This window comes from Temnothorax longispinosus, chromosome 4 (assembly GCF_030848805.1).
Source record: "Temnothorax longispinosus isolate EJ_2023e chromosome 4, Tlon_JGU_v1, whole genome shotgun sequence".
Lineage (NCBI taxonomy): Eukaryota > Metazoa > Arthropoda > Insecta > Hymenoptera > Formicidae > Temnothorax > Temnothorax longispinosus.
Window position 1 is genome coordinate 20,207,771 of NC_092361.1, and position 14,267 is coordinate 20,222,037.

General features: G+C 40.1%; 1 protein-coding gene across 1 annotated transcript in view; it reads right to left on the minus strand.

The window, feature by feature from the left end:
• Window positions 1–14,267, minus strand: part of LOC139812236 (uncharacterized) — a 535,555-nt gene that overhangs the window by 516,207 nt on the left and 5,081 nt on the right. The window contains exon 3 of the mRNA XM_071776921.1: window positions 2,275–2,390. Coding sequence (XP_071633022.1) covers window positions 2,275–2,329 — 55 coding nt within the window. The 5' untranslated portion in view covers window positions 2,330–2,390. The remainder of the gene's footprint in view (window positions 1–2,274; window positions 2,391–14,267) is intronic.

Genomic DNA, 14,267 nt, shown 5'->3' on the forward strand with positions numbered 1-14,267 from the left:
CAGCTGCAACGAGTATTTTTTCTACTATAAAAAATTTTTTTCTTGTACATTTGATCGTCAACATTATCATGTATTTTATTAGGATTCAATAAATACTCTCAGTTCTTTATAAAAAATTATAAAAAAAAGGGGTCAAAGAGACGAGTCTCCCCCCTTAAAAGGATTGAAAACTGATTCATACATTATAAGAACGTATAGAAGGCAATAATATAGAAAAAAAAATGCCCTACTATAATAGAAAAAATCCCGGACGAGCCCCCAAAAAATATGATAATACAAACTCCATCACATACGTCGAAGCACATGTTATATAAAAATCGAATGCATTAAAACACACCGTGGGATTCATTCGTAAATGAAGTTATGAATTGGTTTCGCGAGGTTACAGTTGATGTTATCTCGGCTGCGCATGCAAGTAAAGCAGAATCTCGAGCGATCACGGAATTCGCGTTACCTCGGATCGAAAACTTGGCAAGGCCTTAACAGCTCCTTCGAGAATGAACGTGGTGGAGCTGGCGGGCGAGAGGGCTGAGCTTTACCCTCGCGGAATTATAATACAAAATGCCATAACTATCGTCCTAATCACACTTTATTCTAACTGGTCCCTCCGTAACGAGGTAGCGCAGTCCTTTGTGCGAAGCACGCGGACGAGCAGATCGTAAAGTAGAGCCACCCCACGGGACCTAAGGGTTCTACGTTCTTAGCGCACGAAACTCGAAAGGACGCATTTGGAAAGCGTGCGAATATTACGATTACTCTCCTAAGCTCGGTTCATTACTATCGTTTGCGCGAGCCGTTATAGACGCGAGGGGTTCTTAGCGTGCCGCTGTTCGTTAGACACGATAATGATAACGGATAAGTACAACGATCGTATTCCAAGTTGCCAAGCATATCATAGACAGCCTCATATTATAGATAGCTGTCACAAAATAAATATATGTGAGCAAGTAATGATGCATTCCAACCAAATAAATAAGTCAGTTTTGTTCCAATTTTTCGTAACCTACCTTATTTATCGGTAACTACTTAGACTTTATATCATTTGTAACAAAGGCATCTGATAACGTGAGATTCAATAAATATCTATCGTTTTGTAGTATTGCGAAGTGTTTCACAACTTGATTGACAGACTTTACGAGATTAATCTCGTTCCACTTCAGTTTTATAATCAACTGAATACATTTTTAGATTAATCTCTAATGTCTGTTATTCAAGATATGAAACTTTATTCGAGTATCTTACTTGATATTCCTTTTGACACGAAATTCATGTAACAATTATATATATACAGGTCTTAAAACATTAAAAAAAAAATAAGTTTAATTTCTCGCCATGCAAAATACACAAAAATATATCCAGCATCTTATTCCAGCAGTTCGGAAATATGTGATACGTAAAGAAAAATTCCTTCTCGAACGACACAAAAGTGGGGAGGGACAATTTATGTTGACGTGCAGATACGAGCGAGCATGTACGGAACTACAGAGTAACGCTGTAATATCGAATTCCACGTTCCACGTCCCGAACCACCCGCCCAAAGCAAACCTCCCCAAACATTTTATTGGAATCCTTATTCGAGCTGCCTTTCATTGCGGTTGAACTGGAATGCAAATAGGCCGGTGACACTCGATGTGGAAGAAAAACGTCGCAATATACTTATCATACGCCCGCACATTGTTTATATGAAATATGTCAGATGCAATAAATCTTGTCACAAAATTTTAACTTATAAAACCATAGGATACTACCTGTTTGGATTTGGAGAAAATAATACTGCAATTTGTCGTTGTAATTTGTATCGTAAGTGCTAAATTTACTTTTTATTTCGCCAAACAATTTATATTAAATTGAGCAACTTGCAAAGCCATTAATTACCTTCTTCTGGTAAAATTGGTAAAATCTTATTATTCACAAGTCATTGATTACGCGTTGATTGCGTATCGAATGTATTTTGATCCAACGCAATCGTTTTGGCGAGCGTGTTTGGTGAAATAATCGCCTAGCAACGATACGGTGTCGTCGATATTAATTATTGAACCGGTCGCTGGTCATGGTAGGGCCGATAGTGGCAACGTTGACGATACGTAACGGGAGCGGAGGGTATAAGAGGAAGTCAGACGCGGCGCGACGCGTCGACGAGCCGGTCAGATATACTGCACGAGATAATTGCTGTTTTAAATTTTACATTTTATTGCCGATCGGTCGGCGATAGGGCTTATTGCGTGCGTTCGATTGTAATACTTTTATCTCGCATGGCGATAGCAGCTACCCTACCTTGCAAACCGTTGCACTGGCCGGCAGCCTTGCTGAACCCTTTTCCCTTCCACATCGTCCTGGGGACGCGCGTGCTTCATCCTTCCTGTCGCACGGGCTTCCTGTACTGTAGTCTCCTGTACATAAATGTGCATTTCGTATCATAAATGAGCCACAAAGTAAAGAAACAAAATTAATCATAATATATTTTATCGATGATTAATTTATTTTTTAATCATATCAATTGCTTTCTCTTGCTCGTATCATCTAACAATAAGTAACAAAGTATTCTACATGCTGATGCGTACCGAGTAATTATAGTTTGTTCCCATTTGTTATTTTTATAAAGATGCCTATTAATACTCGATCTGATATTTAGATTAACGTGATACATCTTCGAAGAAGTTCATATACGTATATAGCGTGTTGACTTAGCAAGTATTTTACTCTACGTACGATACACACATTACAGGGGAAAATTACATTCTCCCTCTCATTCCCACGAAAATTGCATTCCCGCGAAAGATACGTCGTATTCGAACTGTTCATTCGGCCAGAGACGAGGTAACAGTTAAGCTCACGATAATTCACAGAGTATTCAGAGTGCGCAACCTTTGACCTACGAGCGTCTTGCATGCCGCCGTTGGGTGGTTATGGGTGGTTAAAAGGCGAGACTACCGATTCGAATGACGCGGCGCGGCGGCGGGAGGCAAGACGGGGGAGTGAGTTAAGAACGTAGAAAGGGTGGGGGGGGGAATAAGGGACTTTTCGAGACCGTACTTACTTACGTACGTGTACCTGGCTGCGTACCTGGCAATGCAATGCTACTATCGATTATTAGTTGTTATCTTGGTGAAGTATTGCAACCCCCCGTTTAGCCGGGAGCTAAGCGAGCGAGCAAGTAACCCACCAAGCAACAACACCACCATCATCGCCGGCACCACCACCATCACCACCACTACCACCACCATCGCCCTTCTAGACGTTGCACAACCCCCGCTTGCCCTCGCGCTACGGCGTAGACCTCGGCCACGTACATACATCACTCGACACCGAGATAAGACTCGGATGGATCGTTATACTGCCCGGTCTATGATTAATAATTACTCGCGGGCCTTTATCAGATGCCAGACGACGGTTGAGTTACCTCGATAACAAGTAATCAAACCCCACGAACTCGCCGAGGCTCAGCGCTAAACGAACGTGTCCGTGGATCCACTGCTGGATTTATTTAAAAACACAGGATCGATTGCTGCCGCGGATAAGACTTGATATACTAAATCTGTCAGTAATAGATAGGCTCTTATTACTCTGCAAATAAAGTTAAGTGATTTAAGGAATAAACGTGTTCTGGAGAAAGATAACTGCAGAGAATTTAGAGAACAAAATCCAGATTAAGTGTAAAATATAGTGATTATTATGTAATTAACCAATAACGTATTTTTTAAATTTATTTTTAATTAGACAATAAGGTAGACATACTTGAGTCTCGGGTCAATCCTTTAAAGAGAATGACAGATCATTAATTTCGCATCAAGGAAACCTCATTAAAGATAGGAAAGGTGTTCTGCCGTTCCCGCGTGGCGTGCTGTGACACCTTTTCGCCCTTGTAAATGCAAATTTTATTAATAACGAGTAGGTTATATTTCAAATCGGTCCGAGTTTCGCGCCAACCGGTAATCGTGTACCTCAGGTCACGCACCTCTCATTGCACGCACGTTCACCGAGCAACGAGACGTCCAATTTACGTATGTTAGTGTAAACATGCACGAGAGACCATCGGTTTTTAAACATATTTGCAGAATTGCTCGCCCTCTTAACTCGTGACTTCCCCTTTGGGCTCCGCTCTTTACACCGCGAGAGCCTCGTTTTATGCGACCGCGCTTTTTAATTTCCATTTATTCCAGTCGCATTACGCTCGATAAATCCGGCGGCACGTGTAATTTCTAAAACACATACATTTGATAAAAGGCCGCGGAGTTAACGTGCCTCGGGGTTGCTGCTGTGTGTCTCGTCCGGGGGGTTGGCAGGGAGTTAAGAACAGCGTTAATCGCGATTCACCCTACGCTCGCCCTCGTTAGAGTTGGATCGCGAGACGTAAAGGGGCTCCCCGACGAATCACGACCGTTTTCTCGAACAGCAACGAACAATCGCGGTGGTTGCAGCTGAACGGACGCAGCTAGGTAGGGCTATTTTCTGACTAACCGCCACCATCGCGGGACGTGCATGTTCCGTGCGCTATCGTCGGCCACGATCGGATATCAATAGAATTTGCATAAAAATCTATACGCGCCTTCCCAGCGCTGACCGGAACAGCATTGCTCGCTCTTTCGTTCTCCGGCGATGAGCCGCATCGAGCTTTACAATGAATCGACACGCTCGCGCAGCAATTATGAAACGGGAGTGGGAATAAGTAGAATATAACTAATAAAGTTAGAATATAATGCCTGTTAAGTAATAATTATTATATAATCGATGAGTGTTATATGTAAAAAAACGCGGCTAAAATTTGACAAGACATAAAGAAAGCAAAATATCTTGAGAATTTTCATATAACTTAAGCAGTACACAAAAAATTTTTGCCTTTTCCTGTTAGTACGAAATAACTGAAAGTAGTTTTCAATGAGAAAGATGACGTTATATTAAACAGATATTACACGAGATATTTTGCAGAAGGCGATTATTTGCACCTAAAATTAACGCGAAAAAATTGTCTCCGATTCATGTGTTTTGTTCGCGCGAAATTAATTCTGCGTGGCGAGAAACGTCACGCGTTCTCAGATGTTTCCTCTATCAAACAACATACACAATGTCCTCCGCCAAACAAAACATTGATTCGCAATGAACGTTGTTCTAACCCGTCTTTCGTCGTATATAGACGCTTAATTAGGCTGCCAGGACTCGTGGGAGTTCGCAACTTGAATCAACGTAGCAAATCGCAATCTTGGAGAATTCCAAGATGTCCTCCACGCATCCTCAATTACATCCTACACATGTTAAATTTCTTGTTACACAACATACATCTAATGTGTTGTTTGCACAAACGCGAAGGAGAAAAAAAATATTTTCTAGCATGTATGATACAGCGTAAAAAAAAAAACGTTGAGTCCCCTAAAATCATAAAATGATTATCATTTCCTGTGTACGCGGGTGTTAGCGTGATACGTGTCTCCATTACGGATACTTCCCCAGGAAATATTCATTGTCATATTTCGCTAATTGCGTGACCATGTTAGCCTCGATTCCTGACGCGAGGTGCGTGTGCGTTTGCAGAACGTGCATGTACATACGCACAGCACGCGGTCTCCGCGGAAGGATCGCGACAGTTTCACGTCACTCCCTTCACATGGGACGGAGTGTATTTTATTTGACGGCCTCACCTAAACGTCTTCTATTCCCCGTCGACGTCGACGCGCGTGTCGACACGCCCGGAATTGAGTCGCGCATTCAGTTTTAAAGCGCGTGCCCGTTCCGGAAGTGGAATCGGGAGAGGTCCTCGGGGACTCTCGCGATGCGTATCGCCCTGTGTTTCCGATGCCTTACGCGAAATAAAATATATTTTACAAACGTGATAGAAACATGTTATTAAAATTTCTTTCCCCAAGGAGCTATTTCTTTGAAGATAGAATCGCTTCGTTACATCCCTCGAACGTATTCTTTAATATAAAACTGCATTAAACGTTTTTAGCGGGAAGAGATGATTATTATCATCATTCTTCGTTTAGAATTGTACAACCAATAATTTGTCGTAATCGAGTATTGTCTCTGCAATACGCTACGATTTTTATTCGCGCAGCGATATATAATTTATTATCAACCCTTCGAAATCTACTCTTTAAATAAAACATAGCCGACGTTCTCTCTGCTCGATTCAATAACGAGAATTCATCGTAAAACGGAGAGCCGAAATTTTCCAATTGCTTGCTCGAGGAAAAACTGAAGGTGCGCGTGCACCCCAGACGATATTCAGTTCCGAAAAAAAAATAAATAAAATCGTTCAAAACACGCACGTACAAAAAAAAAGCAAAGGTCTGCCGTAGCCGCTTCGCTTTCATCGCCTTCCTCGCGGAAAGCATCGAGGGTTTCGGTTTAAAGCGCCGCTTTTGACCGGAAAGTCCCGGCGTCGTGGTAGACGCCGACGCTCGGTAGTCCGCAGCTGATTTCAATTGAATAATTTATGTTTCATTACGGGGAGGGGGTCCGAGCTTATAGGTCCCTCGCAAACGGCACTCGTGTGTTTGGGAGAAAAAGCCTCGGCCAACATTGCGCCGGTTAAACCGGACGGAGAGCCTTTCATATATTTCCTATACCTCTAGCTATTGAGGGCAATGTGAAAAGAATTTTGTATCGAGGTTATTGAGGGGTGCGCGACCGATACGATGGGCCGGATGATGGCCGACGTCGATGCACCCTCAATACGAAAGAATTCGTGAATACATGTGTTTGTGCATTTGTAACTTGAATGAAACTCTTACATCTTTTAGGGGAGCTGTTTTGAATACACATTTCTTTTCTTTAATTCACAATTTGAAATCGGATTTATTAATTGATAAATTAGAAACTGACACACGTATATTGTAGAAGATAATCATTTTGTATTATTAGAAATAAGCTATATGTAAAAGTTTCACGAGTCATCCTATTCAAATAGGTCGAGACGCATTATTTTCTTGACATTAATATACTAGAATAGAAGATAAGTTTCGTAGAAATTAAATTATAAAAACACAATTATATATATTAATAAATACTGGCCAAGAATAAAATGTTTTATTATTTGTATCAACAAAAGCTACATCAGAGAAAATTCAAAGAGATCGCCTGATAAAATATAAAACTCGATTTCCTTCTGTCTCAGTGAAGAACGTTGCGCCATGTGAAATATCTACAGTGAATGTAGTGCGCGCGTCAATATTTTACAACGCGACAAAACACGTCACGAATTCCGCCCGAAAAAGCCGTTCGATGCCCTACCGTTTGCTAAACATATAGAGATGATAATAAACGAAACATTTCTTTTTCCTATTTGGATAGTATACAATTCCTAAAATTTTTATTTATTTGAAAACATCTCGACAAAAGTAATGGTGAACTAAACTCATCGTTAACTACGTAACCAATTATTTAAAGCAGAACGACGATTCTGCGTTCGCGCATTTGATCCGAGAAATCGCAAGTTCCTTTCGACCCTCTCGAAGTTGCACCGATCTAGGCAGCCGTGATTTACCGGCTGAAATTTGAGTATCATGAGGCACGCGAAATGCGTATCGCGAATCCAATATACCGTTCGCGGGGGTTCCCTCTATTGGACGATCATAATTCACACAGGGATTCCATAACAAAAGGAACGCGTATACGCGTACGTATCGGAACACCGGTTTATATCACCGGAGATTTGTGAAAAGGATCCGTTTCCACGCCAATTCGCGATGTAATCGTGGGCGAACAAAGATATGTGTATTTAAAAAATGAAATCAATTCAGAGGGTGCAGAAAAAGAATAATGAGTACTCTCAGTGTCGTAGAAAAAGCGTAACAAAATCAAGACAAGCACGTATTTCTCATTAACAAAACGATCTAGATATAACATTTAAATCGAGTTTGATATTACAGAAAGAATATGTATACAATAACAGTATACATAAATATATAATAATTTCTTTTATCTTAACTTATCTGATTAAAGAATGTATATTTCATTTTTAATACAAAAAAGTCAAAAAACGAGAACAAATATTGCGAATAAAAAACGTGTAAATTTAGCTTCTTCAATTTGTAGTTGAAATATAAAATAAATTCAACAAATATCATGATACTTAACAGACATTATTAAAAAAAATAATAAAATAGTAATCCGATTTTAAATTACGTTCGGCAGCACGTGTAAAATTCAATATTGAATGTTCCTGCTTTTCCTCGCATTGCAGAAACGCGAAACGAGGTACAATAACGTTCTCCCTTTCGTTGAAAGCGATTTATTGGCAAGCAGTCACGCATGAACGGAATCCAAGAATCGATTCCTTAAAGCAGTTCAATATACGTCCACGATGCAATCATAACTTATGCAATTACAGAGTTGGCCATTTATCCGAAATTGGTGGAAATCACACGAATAATGTTCGTCCGAAGGCGAATCTTTCGACCCTCCAAATTAACCAATTGGGGTTGTTCAAATCGACGGCGGCAATTCGCAGCTACCCCTTTCTATCGGGGAGTCAGGGAGCCGTTTTGCATGGAGCTTCCAGTCGATAAGAAGACGGTCGACTAGCGACCCCTTATCACTTACAGGGGTATCTACCCTACCGACTCGGGGATGATGCTTGCGTTGCGCAAATGTTGGATTAATTTCTTATGAATATATTAAAGATATTGCCATGCGTTTCGTTATATGCAAAAGAAATCAAGATTAACATGGTCACGCAATTAGCGAAATATGACAATTCATGAATTTTAGGAGAAGTATCCGTAATAGAAACACGTATCACGCTAACTTCAGTATACTTAGAAAATAATAATTATTTTGTAATTTTACCCATTTGAAATAAAAATGTCGAAAATATTCCTCTTTAGAATTTTGTTTCAAATCTACAGTATTTATATATTAAAGATTATAGCAATTCTACTATCTTATATCAATTCGACTACGATCAATAATATTTATAATAATACAATAATTATAATTAAAAAATAGTAAATTGCAATATAGTAACTAAATCATACTATATTACGATTGTCATTTGATACTGTCAAAAATTGAAGAGTTACTATTTCAAAACGGCAGAAATATTATATTAATTAGGACTATTCTCTCATAACGAACTACGAGATACAAGTGCAAATGACTATATAAAAATTGAAATTCGCTCGATTGCCATTAGGAATCTAAAATGGCTGCACAGTCCTAAAAATAAAATGACATATTTGTCACTTTGCCGCGAGATCTTCGCGGTTTAAATCACGACTGTCGTCGGACCGCGACAAGAACGACATTAAGGACGGCTAATCTACCATAACCGCGGATACACAACGATGTCGATACCTGGCAATGTGTTGGTGTCTGGTCGACACTCGCTAATGGGTGAAGGGCCACCATTGCACCAGCACTTTCGCTCCGGGAATGTTAACGGGCCTTTCTCGTGTCCCCGATGCATTGGCGGTTATCGTTTGAAGTGCATTATAGATTACGCGCGGTAAGGCAATAATAATTGCAATCATTATGCAAATATCCAGCCCCTCGTTACACGCCGAGGTACTTTACCCCGCTAAACCGTAGGACTACCCGTTCCCCATCTCATATATATAGCGTAGACATTCTTTTTTTCTCGGGTATGCTGGCAATTTGAAGTGTGCGCGACGCATTGTTGCGGACTATTTCAACAAAACCTTTGAGCTACAAAGAATGTTCCCTCAGCGAAAAGTACCGCGCGTATTTTTTTTTTGTTATTTCCAACACGTCAGACGCAAGAAAGTTTTAAAAAATGCCTGCTTCACATATGGTTCGCGAATAACTTTGAATAATTTCGCAGATGCTTGTTTTTCTGTAAATATCACGAAAGAATAAAAAAGATTTTCGTTTTTTTAAGAGGAAGAATCTCAAAAAGTCTAAAATCAAATCATAAATCATCGGCGCCATTCCGCATAAAACGTACGTTCGCAACTTGATAAATTATTTTTGCTCCATATTAATCACATTAATTTATTTTTTAATGGAATAGTGTCCGAACAATGGGCGCGCAATTACGGAAACATTTTTCACAAAAAAGAAAAAAGAAGAAATAATAATCGAAATGTTTCCGTCGTAATGGTTCCGCGGCGTATACCTTCGACGTGTCCTCCACGACAGAATCGTTCGTCGAGGATAAATCGACACGCAGCCATGGGCCATTCATTTCCGTCGGCAAAAACGCATCTGTCCATTAATGTTTCGTATTCCCGTAAGATACGGCCCCGGGGACGCGATTCATTTATATAACCCCGCACGTACATGGCATGCCAATACCCGATCGACCCCTCATGATCGTTTGTCATTCCCGTATACATCCATGTGCGCATATATACATGGCACTTCGGCGGTGACAAAAGGCATTCTTACATTCTGCGAATAAAACACCGTAGTTACGAGCGTGTACATGGTTCACTGCGTATAATGCGCGACAACGTGTCTGTGGAAAAATCTACAATGAGTAGAGAGCACAAGCGGTAAACTCAACACAAAAATGTTAATTCTTAGTAATAATTCGATCTTTTATATTAAAGTTCTTCAATGGTTTAATCCTACATAATTTAATATCATGAATTTTATTTGCAGCATTATGAACGTTAGTATATTTAAACGTTAGCTCGCGAAAGAAGTGCTCATTCCGATCAAGCACGATAAATGAGTATCGCAATCGCATTACTGAGAATAGTTCACGCGCACCCTAACTCGGGTTGTTCCCCGGCGACACATTCGCAATAAAGTAATTAAGCTCGAATTCGCCAAGGCGTCGGCGACAATTGATACGAAGCGAATTGATCGCATCGACAAACTTGCGAGAGCACTCGCGTTTAATGAGATCGGACTGCGATAAGCTCTGCGGAACGGACGCACTTCCGGCCACCATTAGCCGGTTATTGCTGTGCTTTGTTCTTGATTTATGCACGCGCGCAGTTCTTCATCCTCGACTATCTGAATTCGATTCATTAGCGAGAGCGCTCGTCGCATTTCCAATAGGTGGACCATAAATTTTCCCCTTATCTACGTTGTTCGTCGCGGGAGTTCTACAAGCGTGCGCGTCGACTTTAATAAATTGAAAAATCACGCTATACTTGGCGACTAGGATCTCCGAGGTAATATGACTCTCTGACTTACGACGGCCCGTTATCATATCGCGGTAACGAATATATTCCATTACGTGACAACTGTGTGCGTATGAGATAGCGGAGAGAAGAGAATGGGAAGGAGAGAGAGAGAGTGGGCAAAAATCTACTGGAATATATTTAATCAGGATCGCCTCGTAATTAGGCTAAAAACATTTCTAAACCACACGTGCCTAATAAAGATGTCCTAGATACGTCGTTTGCATCGTGACGACGTGTGATCGACGGGATTTCACGCACGTCGGAATCTTTTTCTCAATCAGTTTATTAGTTTCACGATACTTAAGTATATTACTTTTTTGTAATCAGTAAATGCCTTGCCAAAATTAATTTTTAACTCGCTTTTATTTAACAAGAATAAATTAACAACTGCTCGTGCATCAATAATTCTATAATAATTCTATTAATGCAATCGTATAATACGAATAACTGGTATGTACGTCGCGAATTTCTAATACGCTTATTGTGATACAAATTTCGCAATAATTGAAAAAAAAAATAAAACGCGATAAATTAATGTTTATTCCTTGCAAATGAAACTGATACTATTTTCCGAGTTACTTTTCCGAACGAATGTTAAACGCGGAGGAACTCACCGAAAAACGCTCTCACATTTTTCCATACGACCGAAATAAATATATGCGGATACGTCGGAATTTCATCGGGACAGAATGAAGGGGGAAACAGGCAGGCAGACGTGCCGCAGTCAGATAGCGGAAGTAGTAGACGACAGCTTCCGATGGACCGCATTGTGTACGAATCGCATGCAAAATGTAGGAGCCAAATATGAATACGCCTCGACAATGGCCTCCTCCGATTTCGTTTCTTTCGATCGTATCTCGCGTAATCGTACAGAACGATGTTCGAGGGGTACATAATTTTTGAACGGCAAAGTTGAATCTTCCCCACGTATAGTAATCAAACTACGGTGGAATATGATTTCTTCACAAAACACGCGCGCGATTGCCTTTTCCGACACAATCGGTCGCTATTTGTCTACAATAGTGACTATCAAAATAAACATACTAATTAATATAAGATATGAGTAAATTATAAATGACAAGATTCGAGTTATTTAACAATTCGTATTCGTATAAAGAAGAGGACTGATCTTTTATTTATGTTATCTTATATCCTCGTATATGATAAATTGCTATTTTTGATACAAAACTAACAATACTAATGTTACTACGTGAAACTCGCGTCATTGTTAAATTATCACTATTATTTTCCTCGGATCTTTCGCTTTCGCGTCAGATATTTTTTTCCCGCGCTTGCAGAAGACAGTCTGTCCAAAGTCGTCTACATGTGACGGTGCTCAACGGTAGTATGTATGGACGGCGGGTGATTCTTTAAGCGTGAAATAAATAACTCGGAGGGCTCGGCCGAAAACGTGACGCGAGCCAGTTTTCGGACCCTCCCACGTCACGTTAACGAGAAAAAAAGCAAGGGAGCACATTTTAACGTCAACAATTAAAAATATTGTACATATATTATCGGGCTCGCCTCTTTTGCCGCGTATGGCCGCGAGGGTCGTCTTCGCTCATCTTTCACGATTACAAACTTGTTTTGGGTATGCTCGCGACCGTCGTAATTATAGCAGGCACACGTACGCGACATTATACATGTTGTACACGTATGTGACCACTGCGTATAGAGCAACATATGCTACGTCATGTTTTATATCTTCAACAACGGAAAAAGAATGCTTTCCATTCTTACGGTACCCCTTTCTCGTCTGTAGAAATAACAATATCACGTATGAATGCTAAATTAATTCAATACACGAACATCTGCAACACCTAAAAATACCGGCAATTTTGTAAAGTATAATAATTGCTTATATTTTTCACCCGCTTGATTCTAACAGCTTGAAAAAATAAGAAAAGAATTTGGTTGCTTTATCGTTTACTTTAAAACTAAAAAAAATCTATTTTATATATTGTCATTGACAAATAATAAAATATTGATTCATAACTTTCTTTCCGCAATTATGCATACCTAATGTTGGTAATATTACAAATTGAAATACTGAGATCAGATGCTTGCCGTACCGGTTCAAATTTTAATAACATTACAGCATAGATTATCAACGGGATGCACGTTTGCCCGGCGTTTTCGTAGAAATACCACGTTTTCGTAATTATGCGCGTTTTTCTCTCCTACGAAACGAGCTGCCCCTATCCCTCATTCCGGACAGGGCTCCTCATCGCCGACTCGCTCTTATCTTGATATTTTTAGGAGGGCATTTTCCAGTGCTGCACGTTCTTTTCATTTCATTTAAACGGCGAACGGGGAGGTAGGACCGCTCGTTCAGCGCTCTTGCAACGGATAGCGCTACATTTTCATTAAGGCCGTTGATTTATTGGCATAGTTAGCCCGGTCGACCTCGTTACGGCCTTCCGAGGAGAACTAAGAATTGCCCCTCGACAGCTTTTCGGCACGTGAAAACCTATAAACGTTTATACACGCCGCGATTTCGATCGTTCTTATATTCACATTACAACATAGCCATTTGTTATGTCAATCAATATATCGTTTCTTCTTTAAAACTATAAAAAATAGATTTTTTTATTGGCATAAACATATCAAAGATCGCTTTTAATAAAGGCGAAGTCGATAGAGTATTAATTACTTTGAAATTTTACTAGCTAAATATTTTCCACCTTTTAAACGCATGCTATTTACTAAATATTATTTGTTAGAATTCCCTTCCCTGCACTTTTTCTGGATTTATTGACACAAAAAAATTCATGGTAAGAAAAGCGAAACCTACATCAGTATAGTAATCGTATATCGAAAAAGGCGCGATCACACACCGACATTTTATCTTTATTCGGCTAGCCATTAGTATGTCGAGTAAATTTAGAAGATCTCTGGATCCAATCTCTGGAGAAACCCGAAGAAACCAATTGATAAATCGAAGAGCTCCGAAAATAGAGCAATCTGTGGTGAGGCCGACGAAATTTTGCCAGCGGCTACCAGACGCGGGCACCATTTATATAACGTAAAGGATAGCGGAACAGAAAGGATTCGCGAAAGGTGGCGGCTAAAGGGAAGACGAATCGACGACACCACCGTGCCAGCCCGCAACTGACATCTTCCATACGTCAAAGCCTTGCCGACTCGTCTTTCAGAGCCTCCGAAAATGTTTCA